Below are 25,482 nucleotides of genomic sequence, written 5' to 3'. Positions count from 1 at the left end.
GTTCAAATTACATAATTTCATTAAATCACTAATGAAATGCATATAAACAATGTAATAATCACACATGATTGACTTTCTATGTAGATTTATGTGTTCTTTGCGTGGTTAATTTGTTCTTCTGTGATTTTTGTGATACATCTGTGACAATTCACCCTAAAGACCACAACTTTTCTCACGTATGACCAATTTTTATCCGTGCAATGGGCACAAAATGTACATAGTGGCTGCGTGACACAGCCTATAAACAGGTGGGCATTTTTATATTCATATAATCAAGTTTAGAGAACATATCAACTGTTTTCAAAGTGAACCAATGAAAAAAAGTTCTTCAAGCATGTTTCAGGGGCAGTTTCTGATTTATTTTCTGACATGTTTTAATACTTTGGTTCTGATTATGTACAGAAGTCTGCAATTCAGAGTCTGACGCCATAATCTCATTAGGCTGACAGCTTTCTGCCTCACTGATGCTGAAAATCCACTTAACTATTTAGCCATCGTGAGTTTAAGCCATTTCACACTTTTGTGTTCTTTAGTATGAAGAAACCTCCCGGCAACTTTTTTTTCTCTCTCTAATCCTTAGTTAACCACATAAGCAATATGAGAATAGAAATGTACATTTCTTGTCAAGATGGGCAGTGCAGAATTACTTAGAAAACGGCACAACCATTATAAGTAAAAACAGTTTTTTCGTTATAATTTTTATGTAGTTTTTTTTGTATTTTGCACGCTCATCTTGCCATACATGTCAGACCCTTCCTGACATTAAGATCAGAGGGCTGCATGGCTTTTTTCCCATGATTCTGCTTAGTCTATTCCTATTTCCTCTCTTCCTGTTGATGTCTTCCTGGAAGGTAACTAGCCGCTTTCCTTGTTGTAGTCATGCTCTCTCCATTCTCTGTCTCAAATCGCTGTGTGGCTTTTTCATGTCATGCACGGCAGCATATTTATCTAAGATAACCGCTGGGTTTCCCCCTCTCTTTGTGGGTGATGGAGAATAATTGCTGTTGGTGTTTGTGTTTCTTGTGTGAGTCTCCCCAAATTCGACTAAGTGGTTTGCCCCTGGCAAGTGAGCACAGCTAGTGTTTGGTTGGCTTTGCTTTTCTTAATCAGACAAAGACTTCTCCGTGTAAAAGCAGTGAGTTTGAATTAACTCGAGTTTCACAAGAAGAACAAGCTGTGATTGGTGGGGCTCGGCAAAATTATGTCAAACCAGCTACAGCTGATTATATCAGCTAAAATATTTGAATCATTTTGGTAGAAGTAAGGGCAACAGGGTCTTGTGTTATCGCTAAATATAGCAAGCCTTTTAAAATGTGTTGTAAACAAATTCACATAAAACGAATCCAACTTGTTTCCGTCTGAACTCATTCAGCTCTCAATTTGTTGTTCCACTTCTTTCCTTTGTTGTTTGGTTTCCCTATAGTTTAGAATTTGGTTTGCTCAGCGTGTGTGCATGCTAGTTTTTCGAACCAACTTTTCCGCTCTATAGTCCAATAAAGGCACACGACAAAGAATGTTCCATTTTCAATTTTTCATTTTTTGCACTAAGTGAGACAAAAGAGTCTGAAATAATAATAATAATAAATCTGTACATCGCTCAGACTTTGACTTTATTAACTGTGTTTACAGTCATTCCAGAACTTTTGATAAGCTACAAGTTAGCCGCGTTAGTAGCATTAGCTGCTATGTGAGCTCTTATGTGTACTTCATCACCGTTCTTTTTTACTTTTTCATCCACACCCAGCAGCCAATCAGAATCAAGTCTTCACCTGGATCACGGTACAGCCAGAAAAGTCCTGGGGATTATTGGCGCACTGTCATTTTTTTAAAAAGAAATTAATTTTCTTTATGTTATAATGTGCTTTATAGTGAGTAAGATGTTTATTTATGTATTTTATTTCTTGTTTAATCTACTTGAGCTGCACTTTACTAAAAGTTAACAGCTTTTGGATTGAAACAGCCTATCTATACTAATCTCCTTATAAAGGTTTTGCTTTGTAGGAGTTTTTGGCCAATAATCTTTATGTTCACACACAAAACACACTGATATCTACTTTTTTTTTTAAATAACTTGGCCTATGATGGTCATTTTAGTTTTGAAGTTGTTTTTGTAGCTCAACCGATTCATCAAAAAATAATGAACTGGAGCAGATTTTTCCTCTTGTTGTTTTAGCTGAATGGTAAAACAGTTGAAACAGAACGAGCCTCATCCTCCAGAGCAAAAAAAAAAAAACAGTTTCAGATAAAACAGCCTGTTGTGTTTGCTAAGCTAACGTTTCAGTGTGAGGCCGAGACGCTTTGGTTTCTCTGTCTGTCGGCTCAACTGTAATCTTGAGTAATTGTGTTTAGAAAACACTTTAGCTGGAAGACTTCCTCCTGTTCCAGAACAGAGAGATACAAAAGAGAAATCTGAGCCCAAGGCAATTATTTATCCCAGGCTGTCTTTCTATTCTTGGCCAGCTACCCTTTTTTTCATCTGATAAAATCTTTGGGATGACAGAATTTCATTTCCGAGCGGTTAATGTTAGGTTTATAAATGTTGAATGTTTGGCTTTTTCTATGATCTCAATGTGTCTCTTCTCCTCTGAAAGCTACTTTATGCCCACATACAGGTTGGTTGTGATGCCACACGTGTCTGGAGCTGAGTGCAGAGTGAAAGTACAGGATGCAAGTGTGAAGTTTTTCCTCAGGAAACTGAGTCCATTTCCACTTGGCCCGTAGTCTGAACCGGAATTTGTTTTGCGTAAGCACAGCGGGTCAAAAATAACAGCGTATAAAAGCTGGGAGCTGCCGGCTGCTGCTGCACTTCACAGCCTCTGCAGGGGCAGAGAAGAGTGGAGCTAAGGGGGGGTAACACACACTCACATGAGTTTGTTTTGGCTTTGTCTCACCTTGGGGTATTTACACACCAAAAGTAAATAGTTTAATGAGATACCAAAATGTTACAATGTTGTTTAAAAAGAATCAATAGCTTTTTTTTTTTTTTTTAATTCTCAATAATTGAATACAAAAGTTTACACATTTTTGATGGCATGTCCAAAGTGCAGCCCTTGGCCAAATGTGGCCCACGTTCAAACTTTCACCGGCCTGCAGGCTCCTTTCATAGAATCAATCATTTTTTCTAAAAACACATTTAGAAACACTTTCTTGAAACGGGGTTGTTGGCTTAGCCGTCGTAAATCTGTCATGTGACACTTCAGTGACACTTTCTATCGCGTTGAGCACCACTGCTTCTGGGACAAAGTGGTATATTTCTTTTTGTGAAATATGAAACAAATGTCTGCCTGCCTGCACGGTGGCGCAGTGGTTAGCAGCGAAAAGGGCCCCCAGTTCAGGTTCTGGCTGGGCAGGGGGGCTGAAACAGAATCATCAATGGGGGACCTTTCTGTGTGGAGTTTGCATGTTCTTCTTGTGCATGCTTGGGTTTTCTCTGGGGACTCCGGCTTCCTCTCCCAGGTTAAATACATGCTTCATAGGTTCATTGGCGATTCTAAATTGTCCTAAAGTGTGAACTTGTCCAGGATGTCCCCTGCCTTTCCGCACAAGTGGCCTGGATAGGCTCCAACATCACAAAAAAGGGACAAAATTGGATTTAAAAAAATGAATGAAAGTCTGCTTCATATGCCAAAAAACAGTGACAGTTTTCAGGGAAATATATTTTAAGAAGGACCAGCAGACAGGACATGCTAATAAGTACAACAAGCTAACTGAACAATGTGAATTTTTTTAATTTTGATTTAAAAAAACGTATTTAGATGTATTTGTTTTCTATGTGAATAAATGAAAAGCCTGCCACTGTAGTAAATAGTTCATCTACATTTAATGGTAATAAATTGGTAAAAAAAAATGGTAATAAATCTGACCCTATTTGCAAGCAATGTAGACACCCCTGACGTTTAGAATTCAGAATTTCAAATATAAATACAGGAATTGTTACAATGATATAAAATGTATGCACCAACTCAATGGCATTTCTTTTTGTTGTTGGAAGGATAATAAAATTGGAAACTTGGTTTAAAAAGAGGATTTGAGGATTCATATTTTGCTGTTTTGTTAATAGGTGGATAAAAACATTGTTATGTTATATATAAATAGGAAAAATACAAAAACCTCCTATAATAAAAAATCGTTCTATCAGGAAACAAGAAAAATGTTTCAAATATTCCAGTCAATGCTGATAGGAGGTTTTTGTTTTGTGCCCTTCATGTCACAAAAAAGGGCAGAATTTCCTCACAAATTCATTAGACAGTGAAATGATACTTGATCTCACCGTTCAATGTCAAAACTCAAAATCTAAACATTTGTAGTTAGGAGGCTTGGGATTTTGGCTGTCACTCTGCACATACTAGTTTGCACTGAAAGTCTGTTCCCAGGTGTTTTTCTGCTTTTATGTTGGGCTGCTCATTCGGATACATGTGGTCCTTTGTTTCCTCCCGGATTAGCAGCTCGTCTCGATGGTCCTCTGGAGAGAGTCAGAGGGTTTTCTTCATGCATTTTAGCTGCTATGTAAAAAGGGATGAAACTTCTATGGAATTCTGCATTGATAGTAGTCAATGTCTAGAGAGAGAGGAAAAAAATACCTGAGAGAAGGTTATTGAGGTGGGGGTGGGGGTCACTCCTTTCTTGAGGCCGCAACACACAGCCACTAGTTACATTTTGTGCATTTTCCACAGATGATGCTAATTTGATGCTTTCCACGACCCTTCCACCTATGTCTACTGGACCTTTCCCGCATGTATCACAGATGTATAACTTTTATATTGCGTATACGGCGCATATATCACGTTAAAATTACGTCACTGATGCACAAATCAATAATGAATTGCATATAAACAGCCCAATAATCACACACAGTTCATGTTCTACTTGGATTTACATGTTCTATTCATTATTCTTCCGAGGTTTTAACATCTTTCATTAATAAACCTTTAAAAAGATGTTTGGATTTTCACATGAAAAAAATAACAAATTCCTCACTTTTGTAAAAATCGTGTGAAAAATATAGGTTTTCATTTCTCTGCTTCAATGTATTTTTTTCCCTTTTATTTAATGAATTTATTTAATATATGTCTTCAAAATGTGACAAAATTAAGAGTTCTCTTACAAAAAAAAGTACATTTCTTCTTATGTTTGTTGACAGTTGAAGTATGTTCGGCTGGTTTTAATTGTTGTTTTTGTACTTTTAGCTCACCTGCCTCAGGCGTCATTCAGAATGGAAGGCGTGCAAGTGTACCTGTGTGTGTGGGGAGGAGGGGGGAGGTTTAAGCCACACCCCCCGAAAGGAGAAATAAAAGAAGTGACAGGAGCCTTTTACGCACACATCCTGAATCCTGCAACCGCCGGTTTTTTGACACGGAGCTGCGGCAGAGTTTCAGTGTTTGTGTTTTTGTAGACAGTCGTCATGGCTGCGACTGAAGCTCCTTTGACGGCGTTTCCCACCCTAAAAGCAATGGATAATGTAAGTTGCCGGGTTGATTCTCTCAAATTTCTGTAAAGTTGTTGTTGACTTGGTGTCTAAAGTGATGTTTTCCCGTGCGCTCTCGAAGCAGTTCCAGTTGGAGGAGTGCCGGAGTTGGAACGCCGCAGCAGTTTGCGCGGACAACCCCTGCATCGAGGTGGAATTTAGCATCGTGCAGTCTCCTGCTTTACCCCCCAGAGAGGAAGACGAGCTGGGCAAGTTCCTGGACCTTGAGTTCATCCTATCAAACACTGTGGGCAGCAGCAGGGAGACCGGGAGGCTTTCTCCGGCGCAGCAGCTCCAGAGCGCGTATTCCCTGCCCGAGTCTCCGGAGAGCTGCAGCGGCAGCTCCCTGCCAGACTGCAGCGATCGTCCTTCCCCTCGTCTGCCCACGCAGGACTATTGCAGCTCTGTGAACTTCACCGACTCCAACCCCGTCTGCAGCCTGATGGCTGAGCTCCTGTCGCCTGAAATGATCGCCTACAGCAGCGAGAGCTCACAGGATAAGGCTGGTGGAGAGACGCGCGACGGGCGCGAGTACACCGAGCTGCGCGCCTTAAACAGAGCTCCCATTCCTCCACAGGTGGCGGCATCTCCTTCCCAACTTGGATACAAAATTAAAACCGAGCCTGGGGTTCAGTCATGCATGGTAGCTGCGGGTGGGGGGAGCTACTTAGAGCAGGTGTACGACAAACACCAAATGCGCTCTGCGCACCCAGCGGCTTTTACGCACCACCAGGCTGCGGCTCCAGGTGCGCTGCAGGGGTTCGGAGGCCTCCCCCCCCAGCAGCCCGCTCTTCACAGACGCACAGACTGCCACTTAGCGCCAATCAACTCCACCCTCCACAGTGCCCATCAGCCAAGCCAGTATCTCAACGCGCCATACCCCGCACAGTACCGAGGTTTGTCACAGTTCCAAGGACAGTACACCGTGCACGGACAGCCAATGCACGAAAACCACCATTCCATGGCTATGCAGGGGATGATCCTCACCCCTCCCTCCTCCCCATCCTTGATGGAGCTTTATGCGCACGACGAGGGGTGCGTCAAGCAGAAGCGAGGCCGCAGGTCGTGGACCAGAAAACGCGCCGCCACGCACAACTGCGAGTTCCCTGGATGCGGGAAAACATACACAAAGAGTTCTCATCTCAAGGCGCACATGAGGACGCACACAGGTGAGACCATTCCCCCAAACCAGTGTGATGTTTGTACTTGTTTTGGTTGCTGTTCTTTTTGTGTTTTTTTTAAATAAACTCAGCACGTGCGTTTTTACCTACAGGTGAAAAGCCATACCACTGTAACTGGGAGGGCTGCGGCTGGAAGTTTGCCAGATCCGACGAGCTGACGCGTCACTTCAGGAAGCACACCGGACACAGACCCTTCCAGTGTCACCTGTGCGAGCGCGCCTTCTCCCGCTCTGACCACTTGGCTCTGCACATGAAGAGGCACATGTGAGGCCTCCCAAGCACACGCGGGTTCACGGACAGCATCTTTGAAGAGCTCTGGACACTGGATTGTGGATGTAACGACGCATTCCCTTAGATGCCTTAAGCACTAGAAAAAAGAAAATTGGTGTATTTCAGGGGGAAACGCTGGATTTTTCCAAAAGTGCCTAAAACTCAACAGAGAAAAGCTCCTCATTGTTTTTTTGTATATTTCTGTGCATATGAACACTAAGTTATAGTCGTTCAATATTTAAGATATGTTCTCACCTTTTTCTTAATAAGTTATTGATTGCTGTGTGCCTTAACCAGACCGCTTGTTTGCTCACTGTGGGCAGGACCCAGACTGCTGTATAAAACAGAAATGTATTTTTCTACAGTTTACATCTTAAATTGCCAATGAATAACTTAAAAACCTGCAACACAATGTGGACAGACCAGATCTTTTACAGGTTATAACAATTATGTTCCCTTTTCAAGAAATGTGGTTTTAATGTGTTACTTGAATATGGATTGTAAGCCAATGTGTACAGTTTTCTTCATGCGATGATGTCATAATTGCTCAAGGGCTCAAAAATAAAAGTAATTTTTCATTTTATAACCTGTGTTGGTTCATTGTTGCTCAGTATTTCTCCCAAATCTTCCACATTTTTACACCCATAGACATATTAAGGTTTTTTTCTTCTTGTCATTTGTGGTGCTCAATTTTGTTTTTAAGGTTCCGCCCCATAGGTTTCCAACTCAGCATATACATAAAAAAATGTAGATAAAAGGGGTCAAGAAAGACAAAAAATCTGAAATGTGGGTAAAGTGAAAACTATGATTGATGTTTTATTTACTGAAGATGAATAAACCAAAACATTATAAGTTAGAGTCCTATTTGTTCTCTGTATTCTACCCATCCCTTGAGGGGGCATTGAGCTGCCGTGCTCAGGAATCATTTGGTGGTTTAACCCCCCCCCAAATGCAGGGTGTCAAGCAGGAAATCTTTGGGTCCCAATTTTAGAGTCAGCCTGGATTTGAACCCACAATCTTCAAGTCTGAGGACAGACAGTCTAACACAAGGCTATTGAGCTGAACCTAAGCACAAAACAAGACTTAGATGACCTAGAAAAAAAGAAAAAGGGGATAAGCGCAAATGTGCAGAACCAAAAGAAAAAATAAACCATTGGAAAAGTTGTTCAGAAAACATGAGATTACACGGAAAAGAAAAAAAAAATCTTTAAACTGGGAAAAATGTGGAATTTTATATCAGAAACGCAAAACTTCTTAAAAATGACTGTAGAGTTTAGTGAAAGAAAACAGCCACACACAATAAAAACTGATAGAAAACATTCAAACGGATTCATTTTCAGACCCACTGTGCTTGGAAGTGTAGTGTATTATAGAACAATTATCAAATCAAATCCTTATTAACAAAACACAAAGTGCTTACCAGTCACAAAAACTGGACTTTGGTCTGGTAAAACAAAGTAAGTGTATGATCTGATGTTGAATCCGTTTTTGTCTTGATCACAGCTTCAGAGTGAATGATGCTCACATCAGGTCAGATGTCAGCCATCATGTGTGCATCACTTGATACGATGGAAATACTTTTTATTCTTTCATTAAAAGCAGCGACAAATCCACAGAGAGAGCAGTAAGGAGGGCAAATTGAAGAGTTTGTCCATCTTTTCCAACACACACACACACACACACACATGAATTCCTAAATTATCTAGGATATGAACCGGGACAGAAGAGGAAAGGCCGAGCAGATGTACAATAAGTTCTTCCTATTGGAACATGTTCATCTGTAGCCTTTACTTATAAAATATCCGGATAAAACTGTGTATTCTGCTGCTGCATGAACAAATAATGGCTGAGTTAAGGACACACTTTCTCCTGTGATCTCCGCTTCTCTGTTTCTGTTTGTTTTGTAGTCGCTTTTAAAAATTGAGCAAATTATACTGGTATCATGTCTGATCTTTAAGGCGGATCTGAAGGCTGCATTGAGTCAACACACACATCTGTGAGGACACTGAAGAAGTCACGTAGCGACCCCTGCTTGTATTTCTGTCATTTTGTTCTCTAGCGCCATCTATTGACAGAACTGTGGGAATGTTGTCGTAGCATTCTTTTCAGATTTTTACAGGATACCTAAGGAGCCAAACAATTTAGATCAATTCTAGATTAAATATTTGGTGTTTTGTGCAGACTCATGCGAAGCAAAAACACTATTAACCTTTAATGTAATAAAAAATACACACACAATATAATACTAATGTACATGGGCATGGACATGAAATGCGTACAAATTGGCATTTTGTGCAGGATAATGACTATTTTGTGTGCAGAAATGAGCAGTTTGTGCGCATAAATAAGTATTCTGTGGACACAGATTGGAATTTTGTGTGCATATATTAATATTTCATGGACACAAATTAGCATTTTGTAGGCACAAATGTGTACTTTGTGGCCAACATTTAATTGGCACAGAAATGAGCATTTTCTTTTACCAATTGTGGACAGAAATTAGTAGTTGGAAGGGGTAATTAAGATTCAATGTTTGTGCACAAAATACTAATTTGCACACACAAAAGAAATAAAATCATTGACAGCTACAAAATACTAATTTGAGTGGACAAAATAGCCTACTAAGTTGTGGACACAAAATTCTAATTTGTGAACATAAATTCTTAATTTGAGAGAACAGTTCTCCGTTTGTAAAAAAAAACAAGGTTTTTGGTAACTAAATAAAAAAGTATTACTTTTTAAGTTGCGGTCTCTCCTGATTCATCTTTTTTTTTTTTAATCAAGGCACCTTCCTGTCATTCCTACTTTTTCCACTAGATGTCAGTGTTGCTTCAAAAACTATCTACCCTGTGAGTTCCAGGTTTGGACTTCAACTATCGTGTCAGAATTTAATATTCTTGTATTTAAATTCTTTTCACTTTTACTTTGTTTTTAAATTTAAAAGCAAATTGACTGTGTTTTTATTAGTTTTATGAAAAAAAACAATATTCTAGTTTTAATCACCATGTATTTAAAGTTTTGGAGCAAGCATTTATTTTAATCATCTCCTGCAGCAAAGCAGCGGTTAGTAAATACATTATGGGTCCTGAAATCTGTGTAACATTTTCAGATGTCTCACAGAATTATGTCAGTATTAACGCGTTTCTAAAATTTCTAATGCTGATTCTTCACCAAATTTGACAAAAGACAGCATGCTGCTGCTGGAAAAAGGACAGAAGTCCTTATAAGTCAGTGTATTGGAGTCCTCAGTGTGTATTGATGTGCTGTTATGTAGACCAGGACTGCATTTGGCCTCACAGCTACACGCACAGAAAATTGATTTGCAGAGGGTATTTTTAAAGTTATTGATATTTTTTTTGGTCCCCTGTGTGGTTCTACAGCCAGAGACTGCAAGGATTGCACGATTACTCGTAGCATTGATCATATACTATTTAATATTGCATTTCTTGGGAAAACGGCATTCGTAGTCCTCAGTTTAGAAAGTACAAACTTGATCTTAGAGGAATGTTTTAAAGATTTAAACCCGTGTATCTGATAGGAGAAAAATTCAACTTGATATTTTCCTCTTCTGTGAGCAAATTGCAGGATATTAATCAAAAAGTAAAAGATGAAACTTGTTGCTGATCCGTGTAAACAGTATATAGATGTCACGTGGGATCACCTTTGACCTCTGTGCAAACCAATAAGGTAGATATTTAGCATTCCTGTGTGTGTCTTAAAAAGTTAGATTGAAATTTTCTTTATTTCTTCATAAACAGCCTTTTTTTTACTTAGTAAATATTTGAAACTTGTTTTTAAGTCCATGAAAAAAGAAAATGCAGTACAGGATGAAAACAATACTGAAGATTTAATGCAGATGAATTTTGCAGGGAATCTATACAGTATTTATGTTCCCATGGAAACTAATATTGGTGCAAAATACAACACATTTGATTTTCAGCAGCATTTCAGTCCAGTGTGGATTAATTATATTGAATTTGCTTTGTGTGGATCAATGATTGTGTTGCAGAAGTAAGTTGTTGTACGGAAAATGACAACGCAAATATGGATTTCCATCCATCCATCATCCATCCATCCATCCATCCATCCATCCATCCATCCATCCATCCATCCATCCATCCATCCATCCATCCATCCATCCATCCATCCATCCATCCATCCATCCATCCATCCATCCATCCATCATCCATCCATCCATCCATCCATCCATCCATCCATCCATCATCCATCCATTTGAGGTCATGAGGCTGCTGGAGCCTTTCCTGCCATTGTTGGGCAAAGATGTGGTACACCCATAACAGGTTGCAGGGCACACACATGTACATATATGCTCACAAACATGTACATTTAGGAACAATTTAGAGTCACCACTGAACCTATGGAGTCAGAGTTCCTGCAGAAAACCCACACAAGCATTTAGAGAACACACAAAGCAAGGCCTTCTGGCTGTGTGAGGCCAGAGTGCTGACCATGTATATTGTTTCATTGGATTTCATTTGTGTATTAAAAAGCAAAAACAGTTATATGTAGCAGATGTGATATTGTTGACTAGAACTGTTATTTGTTCATCAAATACTAGTCCAAATACCTCAGTGTTACTAACTCAACTATTCCTACAAAAGCAAAATTAAGAAACTGTACGTATAAATACTCAATAAAGAGTCAAATTGATCTTTAAGCAAAATTAACCTTTCACATTTACAGTAATTTAGCTTTATTAAGTAAAAAATCCAGATGACCAAAAGCAGTGTATTAATCCTGACTGAGACATGGAGCCCTTACATGTTCAGCACAGTGACAATAATGAAGCGGTGTTATGTGTAAAGGCATAAGTATGTTGTCAAGGAAGCAAGCTGTAAGCGCTTTGTTTACTTAACTCTCTGGGCCTCTTTTTTCTTCTCTTTTATTATTGTTAGGTCAGTAGTCAGACTTTACATGGTCTGTAGGCAGGGAGAAAGTGTTCAGTCACAGAAAAAGTCATTGGAAATGTTTAAAACTGTGGTTGTTTGTTCATTTGGACCAAGGATCTGCAACCTGTGGCGTTCTAAAATCCATTAGGGCTGGTTTTTTACTGACCAAAACCCAGCAAGAGACCCAAAATTCCAAAGGAAAAACCGACATTATTTTATTCTTTTTGTGGCCATAAAGCCATTTATTCATAAAAAATATATATTTTTGGACTAACTTTGCCTCTGAGCAACAAGACACTGTTGTGCAGCAGAAGATAAGAATAATGAAAGCCCGAGCAAACTTTGGATTTTCCATTGTGACAAGTTGCTCAACTTTCAGATCCTTGTTCTTAGAAATGCGTTGAATTTTTTCCTTTGTTATTATTATTATGATTAATAGTTATTGTCTATTTGTAGTCACAGACCAGGTCAAATCAGTTGACTTTTCTGAGGTGTGTGTAGTGTATGGCTGTCCTGACAAATTCATCAGATAGAAAAAAAGTAAAACAAAAAAAACAAAAAACTGCTCCATAGTCATTTCATGAGAAATCAAAACTAAAAGCAAATTTAAAAAAGGCAAAAGTTTCTGACTTGTATTAACAGTCTTTCCAGAAATCCCCCAGTTACCGGCTGAATCAGCCTTTAAGCAGCCAAATGCATCACCATCCTGCTGCAGACATTGATGCATTGCAGTAACTTAAAGAAACAACAATCCACGCTTTCACACTGTCTGTGCTGCTGCACGCTAAAATGTTGCACTAAACTTTCTATTGCTTCATTATTTTTAGAGAAATTTTCACCTTTTCCTTTATAATCATGTTCTATGTCCAGAATCTAAATGTTTTACTCTATAAGTTATTTAATTGTAATAATAATGTCTAAATTAATGTAATGTGTTTTTTTTTTTACAATCCTACTCACATTTGATGTTACGTTTTCAGAAAATTGCCAAAATTAGAAAGCTAAAATCTCTAAAAACAAAAAAAAAGGGAAAAAAAGGAATTCTAATTAGAAAAGATTAATGTGACAAACATTGATTCTAGGGGATGTAAAAGAACAAAGTGACTTCTAAGAAGGGTTGGATACAAATAAGGTAAAAAAAAATACACGTGAACGCGCTTTTATTACAAAAAAGGTTGAAATGTTTAAAAAACAAAAAAAATTCAATAACTTTCAACAGTAAATGCAGATTTATGCGGTTTCTTCAGATTTTATAACAAATATCAGCTCTAATTCATACTGTTTATATATTAAAAAGGATCAAACAATTTTAGTTTTGTTGAAGAAGCTTTTTCCTCTGAGTACATAAAATCTGGTATTTGAAAATCTCAAATCTTCCAGTCTAAAAAAGGAAACTCCCAAACTTTTCCATTGCTTGCATAATTATTGTGCTATCCTAGGCACTTTAACATTGGGAGTTGGGTCATCTAGACCCACTAGACAGTGTGTTGAACCTTTTTTCTTCAATGATTTATGATCTTCACTGGTGTCCATGGATTACATGAAATCTTTCCACCTTTATCCACCTTTGTCATGGTAGGGAGAACACGTCAATGTAAGGGTGGGGTCATCTAAGATAGCACAAGGGATAAGAAAGAAGAACAAAACATGCATAGAGGTAAGTCGTGAAAAAAATAAAAATACTAAGAAATGCAATTTTTAAGCTTAATTTTTTTTAACTGTACCCTCCATTCTGGACAAAATGCAACAAAAACATGTAAAAAACAAATTTCCCTCTGAGTGGGTCTTTAATTCTTTTAGTTTTAAATATTTGATTTAATAGCTGTTTATTTCACAAAAGAAGTCTATGGAATGTTGGCTTCTTGGAGCGAGCAGTTACTTTCTATTTGGAACACAAGGTACGAGGAGTCACCCAGTCCAATTCTCATATATAGTCAATGATCCAGGCAAACCACCGCTCCATAATCAAGTTATTTTTTAGTAGTTCATTTACAGTTTTTCTCCATTGGTTTGGCTCGTTTCCTGAAACAGAAATTACATTCTCAAAACAACATGGACAAACCTCCAAACCACTTGGCAATTGTTCACAACAGAATGGCATTTCTTTGCAAATGATTAAGTACAGGTAGCCTACATTTAGCACAATTTCCAAGTGAATAGATCTTGTTGATCTAAACTGATTGTTGATTCTCAGTCTAATGGTTGTTCGCTCCAAAATGAGTCAGCATCATTTCATTGTGTAAGTCATCACATGCACAATAGTCTGTTCAATTGTCAAAATAAGTCAAGAACATAACCCCATGAATACGATATATGAATCCCTTGGAACATTTGATAAATGTATTACAGCAATTGACAGTCAGGTGAAACTAGAACTTGACTAACGAAGGAGGATGTCTCAGGCCAGCGAGGGGGCAATTTAACCCTTGTGCTATCCTAGGCACTTGTAACATTGGGAGTGGGGTCATCTAGACCCCATAGGACAGTACGCTGAACCTTTTTTCTTCAATGATTTGTGATCTTCACTGGTGTCCATGGATTACATGAAATCCTGTCCACCTTTATCCACCTTTGTCATGGTAGGGAGAACACGTCAATGTTCATCTTGACCCCATAGGATAGCATGAGGTATAACTATGTGTGCTGCCATATCTAAGATTGGTGTGGCCACTCACATCCCCAGTCTTGGCCCATACAATACACAGAAGCTCCTCATCTTCTTTGACCGTCTTCATTTTGATTTGATCCCTGAAAATGATAGAGATCTCTTAGGGCCTCACCTGCCACTGTATGTTATTGTATGGGACAATGTGAATTTCCACCGTGGCCCGCTCATCAGGGCCTGGTTCACTACTCATCCAAGGATGGTCATAGTGTTCCTACCACCTTACTCTCCTTTCCTCAATCTTATTGAGGAGTTTTTGTCTGTATGGAGGTGGAGAGTGTATGAGGATCGGGCTCAAGATCAGAAGTCTCTGCTCTATGCAATGGATACTGCGTGTGAGGATGTTACAGGAGATCAGTGTAGGGGATGGTTAAGACATGCACGCCGTTTCTTCCCTCGTTGCATCGCAAGGGAGAATATACGCCGTGATGTGGACGAGAATCTGTGGCCAGACAGACAGCAGCGTGTGGACGGCCAGCAGGGTGAGGACGATGGCCAGGAGAGGGAGGGTGAGGACAGCGACCAGTGAAGAACTGTTAGTTGTGAAACTCAAGCATTATTTACAGCACTGTAGGCTGCAGATCATTTTCATTGTGTTTTGTTTGTGTTTAAATTATAAAGTATATTATGCTGTATACATTTTCTTTTTACTCTGATGTATGAAAGTTACTTTATGCGTGTGAATGATAATGGTTACAATTTCAACATTTTGACACGAGTGAATTGTTTTGGGAGAGATACGAGCTTTTGCAGGTGCACCATGGCGTTGTGCCGAACCATCCACATTATTTTGGCAAAAGCACCAAGAGTGTTGAGAACGTCCGGTCTGCTTCAAGAAATGAGCCAAAGCATGGGAAAGGAATTGAGATTTGAAGCATGAGTGAACAGTTTTGGGAGATATATATTAGATTTTGCATGTGAGCTATAGTGTTGTGCTGAACTGTAAGACTGTTTTGCCAAATGATCTTAGAATTTTCAGAATGTAATTTCTGTTTCAATAAATGAGCCAAACCAATGGAGAGAAACTGTAAATGCCTTTATTTGAAAAAGAAAAAAACAACAACGTTTTATCTTCAAAAAACGGACCAAAATTCATTGCTGGCAAATAATGTTTAGGAGGAAATTTCTTTTGTGGGGTGACGGTAGGATATCAGCGGGGCAAGTCTGGGTGTGATGAGAGTTTCCAAGCCCCCAAAATGCTTAGAAAACCATCATCAGTTCATCTATCCACATATATCTATCTCATGTAACCCTTGTGCTTTCCTAGGCACTTGTAACATTGGGAGTTGGGTCATCTAGACCCACTAGACAGTGCTCTGAACCTTTTTTCTTCAATGATTTGTGATCTTCACTGGTGTCCATGGATTACATGAAATCTTTCCACCTTTATCCACCTTTGTCATGGTAGGAATAACACGTCATTGCAAGGGTGGGGTCATAGGATAGCACAGGGGTTAATTTTTTCACAAGTTTTATGTCAAACGCTCCACCTGATACTACCCTCTGTAGTTACCGGGATAGGCACAAGCAGGACACTGGTGTGTGCCCTGTTGAGGCTGCATTTATCTGTTTTTAGTTTTGTTTTATGTCTGTCTATTAGGCTGTTTGGGATTTATGTTTTTATTTTTGTTGCGGGCCGTCAAGTATGGGGGGATTTTTACTGTACCCCCCCCCCTCCCCCAAATGGACCATGCCTACATTACCCCCTTCTTTCCACACAAGGGTTAATTACTAGAATCCTCTAAATAACGTTTTTAGGGGTGTGTTTATTGGTTTAAACATTCAAACATAAAGTGAAAAAGAAGAAAAATAAAAATAAAATAAAAAAGGTAATAGTAAAAATTAGTCTACAAAGAAAAGTTGACCAAAGACCGCTCATCTGCTACACAAAGACCCCCCCTCCCACTTGTCAGTGCAGCACCTCCCCTGCTCCCTCCATCCACCCCAGCACATGACAATCCACGCTCCTCCACGCCGTCTTCCTCCTATCTGCGCTCCCCACGACAAACAGGTAAAGCCCATTAACTGCATTCTACCCCCACCTTCTCCCCTCCATCCCACTGCGCCTGTCTCGACCGCGTGCGCCTCTCGCCTTCCATTTGCTCTCAGTCACTGTCTCGCGCACCACACCTGTCTGGATCCCCGCGTTTGCGCATCCCTCCTGCCTCTCAGATTGCTCTTCCCGGAATGCTGTCTTTGCAGGCGGTTTCGCCTCAGGCACCTGCGGCGGACTCGAACCGAGCGCCGCAATCAAAAGGCAGTCAATCATCACCACGCAGGCTGCGGCGCGTGCTCTCATAACAAAAGAGGACCGCGATCAAAGCCCCCCTCTCCCCTTTACATGGATTTGTAAACTGATGCGAGAAAATAATCCTTTTAAAGTTTTTATAAAGTTTATGAAAGAAAAAAAACACAACCGTTTTTATTTATTAGCAACGTGGGCTGCTGCATTAAAAGAAACTGCTGAAACCACCAACAGGTATAGGGCTGACTGATAGAGCCCACATGCTGCTTCCCCCACCTCTGTTTTGAGCAGGAGAGGGGCGTGGCTTAAGGAGGAAGCCTGTGCTTATAATAATGCGAGTGTGTGTGCGGGACCGAAGGTGATGCAACTTTTAACTACATTGGCCGTAAATTTGAACTTTAACTCGATCAGACGGCGGAGAGAAGACGGCGAGCTCACTTCTACGGTAGGCCTCCCTGGCAAGGGACAAAAAAGTCCACGCTTCTTTTTTTCTTCTTCTTTTTAAAAATGATTTATTTTAGTTCTTATAGCGGACTGATGACGGTTTGTAAATCCTCTTAAAGGAGCAGTCTGTTATGTATGGAGGATACAGGAGGTCTGTGTTGGAGGAGAGAAGGCTGTTTCACCTGCCAGTTAAGAAAAAAAAGCGGTGCATTGTGGGAAAAAATGATAAAAACGTGCTTTTTCTAATGGCTGTGTGTAAAATAAATAAATAAAACAAGTGTGGCATTTTTTTAGTAGACGAAGAACAGTCATAAAGAAACTTAAACATTTTTCTCATGTGGCTGTTTCACTTTTTTTTTTAAACTTCCTGTTATAAAAACCAAAGACAGTTAAAGGAAGAAACCTTGTTTGTGGCTAAAATGACCTAGAATAGATCATTTCTATAATTAGAAAATGTTTTAATACATTTGAGAACCACAAGAATGAGTAGTAGAATAAGTAAATATTGTAAAGATGAATCTTTTAAATCAGCATTTACATTTGGTTAATATAAACTTGTGTAGCCATTAAGTTATCTTCATTCCCTACAGTAGAAATATCTTGTTACTTTGATTTGTGTGTGGAAATATTACTTCATGTTGAGTTTGGGCTGTTCTTTTTTCTTTTCTTCCATTGACTGAATACACGTGACTGTGTCTCAAACGTCCGATGCATACGATTAAATACGAGAATGTTGTTATAACTTGCTCTGCAACCTGAGGTGAGGAGAAACAGAAAAGCAGTCTACAGATATTTTCTAAATGACGTCATGTCTTAAGGCTTAGACAACAAAAAAGAGCTAATGAACATTCCTCACAAGTCATTATTGTCACGTGTCAAGTCTTTGAGGCGGAGTTTCTATCTAAAAAGTATTTGACATCATCTGCAAATAAGAGTTTTTAACACGGGAGTCATCTGGAAAATTCTCCCTTCAGTGATCAGCCTTTTTCGTGGTCTTTAGAGGAACATTTTGTACAGCTTTGCGTCAAAATTGGGAACAGAAAATATGGATTTTGGATTCCCCCATTAACTATATAAGAATTTCTCAGGTGATAAACAAAGATCTGTGACTGTTGACTCTACCAATCAGGAGAAAACAGAACGTCCATGGGCACAACTGCAGAGTCAATCATTTATTAAAAAAAAAAAATCATCAATATTCTGGGACAGAACTCTTAAAAACAAAACAACCAGCAAAAATATAAAAGTCTTCGGTTTCTCTTCTGGCATGATGGTAACATGCAAAACGTACCAACACAAGGACCCAGACAGCCTTTTAAATTCTGAAGTAAATTATCTGAAGTGCAGGAAGTTGCGACCGCTCCACTGACAAGCACAGGAAGGGGGCGGGGCATCGGGGAGAAGCTATCTGCACAGAAACAAACCAAAACACACAGTTAAATGATTGGACAGATAATAATTATTTTGACCTCATATTACTATTGATAAATATTTCAGACCGCACACCTGTGTTAAAAGCAGCGACAGACCGGCTGGGTGATGTCGGTAGCAAATCTGCTTCTTGAAGAAGCCAACCCTGCGACCAATACTTCTTGTAAACACGACTTCCTGTAAAAAAAACAGCCTTCCACAAGCAGCATAAATCAGGTTACGCATCATGTAAAACACCGGTTTACATGGCAGTCATCTCTTTGGAAAGGGCTAAAATTGCACCAGTACTTTTAAGCACCTCATATCAGATCAAAGTAGATCAATAGATATTGAAGTTGATTTTTAGGATTATGAAAAACATACAACACATCAAAGAAGGGACACAAAGAATCCAATTATCTTTTGATCTGTTTTAAAAGCCTTTCCAGTTGTCTTTTTAATTATGATTTTGCCATTTATAGGCAAAATCAAAAACCTGTATCATTACCTAGAACATAGTTTCTTCAGGGCATCAGTAGTTCATTAAAAATTCACCTCTGAGTTGTGGGCGGGACTTTTCATAAATCCCATCAACCCTTTGTTGACACACCTTCACGCTAGCTTACAGTTCCTCACAACCCTGAGCTAAGATTAGCGGTACAACAGAAGTGGCGAGTAATATCGGAGCCATCCAGCCATGTAGTTTTCAGCTAGATCTCAGCTCAGACGAAGAAAATGAAGACATTAATGGATCTATTTGTCTGCAAGTGGATTTATCGGAATAAAGCAGAGCAGGGAGCTTGGGGCCTGCCGATTGTAGTTTGTACTTGAAAACTACAAACTTTTTCAAGCTGCATGTTTTCGTCTGCTCCTGATTCACCGCAATTTGAACAAAGAAAAACTGAGAAACAGTTTTCTTTATATATGTCCTCCATGATGAGAAAAATGCTACAAGAACATGACCAAAACACGTAAAACACGCTTTTTTAACCCTTTTGCACTATCGCCGGGGGACTTTTCACCCGAGCAAAATTACTTGCCAAGGAGTCTGTGCCTTCACCAGGGAACTTTCACATGTCCCAGGAATGGGTGGACCAAAGACCAAGTTTCTAGTATCATTTTAATTTTTTTTAGGAATTTTTTGTTCTCAAATTCCTAATTTTTCAGTAATTTTAGAGTACCGTATGTTTCTGAGAACTTCCTATGTTTTTCTTTTTCATTTTGTTACTAATACCACAGTTGAACATAAAAAGAAAACCACTCTAATTTATCACGTGTTGTCATTTTTTGATTTATTTTTTTATGACAAGTACTTTTTGTTGGGTAAATAGTATCGGGTAAAAATTACCCGGCAAAAGTGATGCTGTAAATTTTTATAGCGAATGTGTTCAAGGGTTAAGATGATGTATAGTCAACTCAAACTCATATAAAGAAGTTTTATCAGAAATGATAGTGTCTACTATGGTCTACACTCATTCATTGTTTTTAACAAATTTTTCAGAAGGAAAATAGGAGCATGCATTTTTTTTTACATGATATATCCAATTAATTCAAACAGGGAACTACTGGTGATTTATTTGATCCATCCATATATGTCAAAGTTTTGATGATTTAAATGATATAATTTGGACCAAATGACCACAAAAATATGAACAAACAAGAACCAGAGACCCTTGGGAGCTCATAGCAGATTTGAATTCTAGCATTTGGCCAATATCTTCATTGACTCTTTTAAAACGGTTTAAACAGGTTTTTTGAAGACCGATTTTTACAACCATGTAGGCCTGCACAATATACCGCAAATTTATCGTTATCGCAATATCAAGCAGTGCAATATCCATATCGCAAAAATCAGCAAAAATCGCAATAAATGGTTACCTTAAATGTGCTAAAACAATCCTATGGCAGCTTGAAGCATTTAACGAATCAAATAAATCCATTTTTGCATTTGACCAATTGGATGGACCCTTTCCGATGTTGACCAATCAGATGAGCCCTTTTATGTTAGATTTTTGCCTCCTACGTCAACGAGAGTCATTTGGAGTATAATTTTTTTAAATCGTTGCAATGAAATAGTAATGATGTTTTTGATTGTTTTGCTATTTGTTCATATACCGCAAATTACATCGTTATCGCAATATTGATCACTAATATCGCATATCGCAAGTTTTGCTCATATCGTGCAGCCCTACAACCATGTGAAATAAGTTTTTTTTTTTTTTTAATGACAAAATCTAGATTTATTTTTTAATTCATTTGTGTGATTAAGAGGGAGCAACAGTCCTTGCATGATTTTGCACTTAACTTGGATCCAATGAAAATGTTGAAACGACAACTGCTTCCGTTTCTGTTGGGTAGATGCCATCTCGTCCACTTTTTCCAGCAAAAAGTATGTACAGTAGTTTTACTAGGTACACCTATACAGTGATTCTATGAAAGATGACCAGAATTACAATTTAGAGGTCTAAAAAATTGAATTAAGGATATGGAATTGAGACAAATATTTTGAGGAAGTAAGGAGCCGGTTTAGCTCGTGCTGGTTTGCGGCACCTTCCGTCCGTGAAACAAGGGTTCGACTCCGGGCTGCTCCCTGTTCCCTTCTCTACTTCTGTGCCGGTCCCAAGCCCGGTTGCTTTGAGAGGGTTGCGTCAGGAAGGGCATCCGGCGTAAAACATTGCCAAGTTTACCATGCGACTCGTTCGCTGTGGCGACCCCTGATGGGAAAAGCCAAAAGACAAACAACAAACAAATATTTTGAGGAAGTGGTGATCACCACTCTCACTGGAATTTTCTCATGGCACGAATCAGACAGTTTTCACAAAATGACTCTGGGGTATTTCCATGTTGTTTTTGTGGACTGTTGTTCCAGACACGTCTGCTCTCCTGGAATGTTCTGATATTGTGATATCAGCTCAGTAAAGACGAACAGTCCAGGCTTCAAAAAGTAAATGTTAAAACCAAAGTTTAAAAGATTACGGCTTTTCCTGTAGTGTATTGTTGTGCCAATATGTGACCATGCCTTTTGTTGTATATCTGGCATAGACTCCAGATTAGAGGGCTGCATTGGGATTGGGTCCTGCGGGACCCAACGCAAATCTCGCGGGAGCGTTTGAATTGGGAACGGGCGGCAAAAAAAACCCAAAACAGCGGGATCAGTGTTGCCAGATTGGGCGGTTTTCTCATGAATATATAATAGCGGACCACGTTAGGCTGTGCGGCTGTTGCAGTCTTATGTACTGAAGCTCCGTGAATGCACCAGGTAGAGATGCCCTAATGGGCTCTGTCATCTAACCTGTTGTTGGGCGTGTGCATAGCCCTGCCCCGCCTCTTAGAAATTGTGTTCTTTAAAGCTTGATACTGCGGCCGAGTGTGGGAGGAGCTACCAGCTAAAGTAATTGTCTGTTTGCTACATGGAGTGGTGTCTGTGTATTTCAATGCATGGTAGACACGGAGAATGTGGATTGTCAGGTTTATTATTTTGAAGAGTTCTACTTGGTAATCATGTTTCCATGTTTGAGTTCATAAAATCTTCCCAGAGAAAGTCTCTGCTTCAACCCCCGCAGTGAAAGCTACGTCTAAATCTGACGCCCGTGTTTCCATCTCTAACAGAGTTTGAAGTCAAAGCCCCTCCCCCGCCTCTCTACCTGCTTTTCCTCTCTACCTGTTTACCTGTTCACATCCTCTGCAGCTGAGAGCTGTTTTCCCCGCTCTCCTCAGTAAGTTCTACACAGAGAGCGCAAAATACGGTCATCATAGGTTGACACGATAGTCGGGGCGCTCTGGCGCATCAGAAGGATGAAAGAGCTGTGAATCTATCTGGCAACACTGCGCGGGACAAGGAAGGAGCAGGTTTCCTGGCAGGGACATGATGTCAATGGATGAAGCAGAGAAGAACCTCAAATGAGGTTCATCGTAAGACGCGCATGGTGTTCAGGTCTGTGTGCTGATGCCCCACTGAGGCGCAAAACAGCAAAAACTGGAAAAGGCTGAGGCAAAAAAAAAAGTAATTTTCCGTCAGGAAAAAATGAATTCATAGTTTTTTCAGCTCTGTTGAACCATTACAATGTTTTTTTTCCCCTATAAATTCAAATGACTTTGACCTGCATCTTTACCAGCTGGTTCAGCGCGCTTCAGGCCGTCTGTCTGCGCGTGGACACACGCACACACACGGGAGGATCATTTTTAAAGACTGTCACATTTTACAGCAAGAAGCAGAATCCCATCCCTCTGAGCTGTCACAGGTCAAAAGTCATCAAGCCTACGCGTCAGTGAGCTGCTGCTGAATGGAGAGAAAGGAAAAAAGGTGTAAAGAGCAAACACGAAGAAGAGTTTTCTTCTCTATCACCGTCTCAGAGCAAAGCTGCAGGCTGACCTTCAAACTCTCCGTAAATCCAAACCGAAGGCAGAACCTCCTCCAAAACCATCAGAACCTCACTCTATCAGAACCTCCCTGAGCCGAGGAGCACCCACTTTCCCTATGGCAACAACATCTGGGAACGTGTGACCTTCAGTGAACAACAGGATTAGTGAAAATAGATTTAATAATTAAGTTGCACATTACACAAAAGAGGAATACATGAAAAGATGAGGCTGGAGGAGGGCCATGAATCTCTTTAATAATGTCAATACAAATGTGTTTTTTTTTTCCCTGCGGGACGGGAGAAGACACAAAATCACTGCATCTCTATTATTGTGCGGGAATAAATTCTCAGAGTTTTGCGGGTGTGGGCGGGAGTGGACATACATATTGCGGGTGTGGGCGGGAGTGGACATTCATATTGCGGGTGCGGGCGGGAGCGTAACGCATTCGTTGCAGGAGCGGGCGGGATTGGTCAGAAATTCGGCGGGTGCGGGCGGGAAGAAAGAAAAATAGTCCCGCGCAAATGTGGTTGTCTGTACTTGATAGGCAAATGTGTTGGTTTCCTGTCGCTGCACATCAGTCCTGTGATAGTGGTGCTGTCTTTTGCATGAAGATTATTTTACCTCATGATGAGATAAGGTGACTAGAAGGATGTTCTATTAGGAAAGTTCCTTGTAAAGTTTGCTCTGCTGCCACTAAGAGGCAGCAAAGAATTCCACTTTTATGAGCTTGGATTCTGGTTTTCAACAACCTAAATAAATACGGCTAAGTGTTGCAGAAGTGCGTTCATGTTGGATGTAGTGTAACTAATATCTTTTTTATTATCTGATAGTCCTAATTAAAAAAAATAGGTATTTGGCTTTAAATTAGAATTAAAATTAATTCAGAAAGGTGTTTTCTCCCACACAATCAGTGATATGGCCCAATTATGTTAACCCTATAACACTTTCGCTATAAAAAGTTACACCGTCCCTTTTGCCGGGTAATTTTTACCCAACAAAAAGTACAAAAACATGACAACACATGATAATTTATTGATTTTCTTTTATTTTCCATTGTGGTATTTGTAACAAAATGAAAAAGAAAAACAGGAAGATCCTAAAAACGTGCTTGTCAATCACTGAAAAATTAAGAATTTAAGGGCAAAAAAGTTTTCAAAAAATAATAAAATTATACTGAAAACTTGGCCCTTGGTCCACCCATTACTGGGACATGTGAAACTTCCCTGGTGAAGGTACAGACTCCTTGACATACGACATATTGAAATTAAGGCAAATTCATGGCAAATATGAAGCCTGAAGTGGGACAACCACAAGTTGCCTTGTCCCAACTCAACGGTGTTCCCAAAATGGCAATTAGGTATAGGACAAAAACAAAACAAAAAACGACTGGGAAAGAACAACTGACTTAAAAGAAATGAAGTCATAACCCTATAGTTGTCATGAACAGAGAGTAAAACAATATAAATAGAAAAAAAAACTTAAAATGGTACATTTTAAACAATGACAGCGCCGGGACCTGGTTAACCGCTGTTTAGAGTTCGGATGTATGATCGTCCCATCTCAAGTTTAAATCTTGTTGAGGAAGATGGAACGAACATGTCTTGCGGTAAAGATCAAAACAAAAACAAGTTGGACTGGAAATGCAACTCTAATAATTCTCGTAAGGGAGATTAGGAGGAAACTACCTCATAAAATTGGTATGATCTGAAACTACTGGAAGCTTTACGTCGCATGTTTTATGAATTTAGAAGCTACTTGGTGAAAAACAGCTTTAGAGTCTCTGACCTGGAGAAACTAAATGAAGTGGCAGACGTGATGGTTTTCAGTAAAGCATCTCTCTGGGCTTTCTAAACGTAGCATTTTTTTGCTAAACCTTTTACAGTTTATACCATGATGATATTTGTAACAATATTTTATCCAGTCATGGCTTATAGAGTGTTTAGATTAATGTCTTGCAGTGGATGAACTTGCTAAAAATGTTTCAAGTTAAAATGTAATTTAAAATTTGTTTTTTTTTTTTTTAACACTCAAGGTCTATGTCCCAATTGCCCATACAGGTCGATCCGGGCTGTCTTATGGTGAAAAATGGGCAAACCTGAAAGGGGCTCAGAAGGGTCCACAGGAAATATTAACCTAGAGTGTAGAGTGAAAATGTTCATGAACATGTTTTCTACGGTCGTGCTGCATGTAAGGAGAAGTAGGGGCGAAGTAGGTGAGACGCAGGTGTGTCTTATGGTTTATTCCTTTTTTTAACCCCGCAAATGCTGCGCACTGCACACGTTAGTGCTAATCAAGTGATAGGTAAGCGCCCCTGCATGCCACTTTCGCGCAGCTTGACTGTTAGAAATGAGGAAAGTAGACATTCAGAGCGTCATTTGTGTGGGCATCGTACGGGTATCCTACACAAACTTAAGTCTCACCTGCACACTCTGTGCATGCGGCATTTGTACACGGTCAGTAGAGTGTGGCATAGGGGACACCTGAAACTTCCATTAGCCCTATGAATCTTTCACAATACACTTACCACATGC

General features: G+C 39.6%; 2 protein-coding genes across 4 annotated transcripts in view; both read left to right on the top strand.

The window, feature by feature from the left end:
• The first annotated feature begins 5,186 nt into the window (after positions 1-5,186).
• klf17 (Kruppel like factor 17) lies at positions 5,187-7,501 on the top strand. Of its 2 annotated transcripts, none has more exons than XM_023965362.2 (3): positions 5,187-5,458; positions 5,547-6,633; positions 6,738-7,501. In XM_023965362.2, the coding sequence occupies exons 1-3, from the start codon at positions 5,402-5,404 to the stop codon at positions 6,911-6,913; spliced, it is 1,320 nt and encodes a 439-aa protein (XP_023821130.1). In that variant the 5' UTR covers positions 5,187-5,401; the 3' UTR covers positions 6,914-7,501. The 2 variants fall into 2 exon arrangements, with proteins under 2 accessions (XP_023821130.1, XP_020566347.2); XM_020710688.3 differs by having other exon boundaries at positions 5,304-5,458; positions 5,550-6,633.
• Positions 7,502-16,364: 8,863 nt separating this feature from the next.
• slc6a9 (solute carrier family 6 member 9) overlaps positions 16,365-25,482 on the top strand; it is a 98,396-nt gene continuing 89,278 nt past the window's right edge. Inside the window, exon 1 of one of the 2 annotated variants that reach the window (XM_020710949.3) lies at positions 16,365-16,501. The gene's annotated coding sequence lies outside the window, so the exon portion shown is untranslated. Of the gene's footprint in view, positions 16,502-17,042; positions 17,181-25,482 lie in introns of those variants that run through there. The other variant, XM_011486570.4, reaches the window with a different exon arrangement.

The sequence above is a fragment of the Oryzias latipes genome, chromosome 17 (assembly GCF_053564925.1).
Source record: "Oryzias latipes strain Hd-rR chromosome 17, Olatipes_Hd-rR_3.1".
In the NCBI taxonomy this organism is placed as follows: Eukaryota; Metazoa; Chordata; class Actinopteri; order Beloniformes; family Adrianichthyidae; genus Oryzias; species Oryzias latipes.
This window is presented reverse-complemented; position numbering and strand designations above follow the sequence as displayed.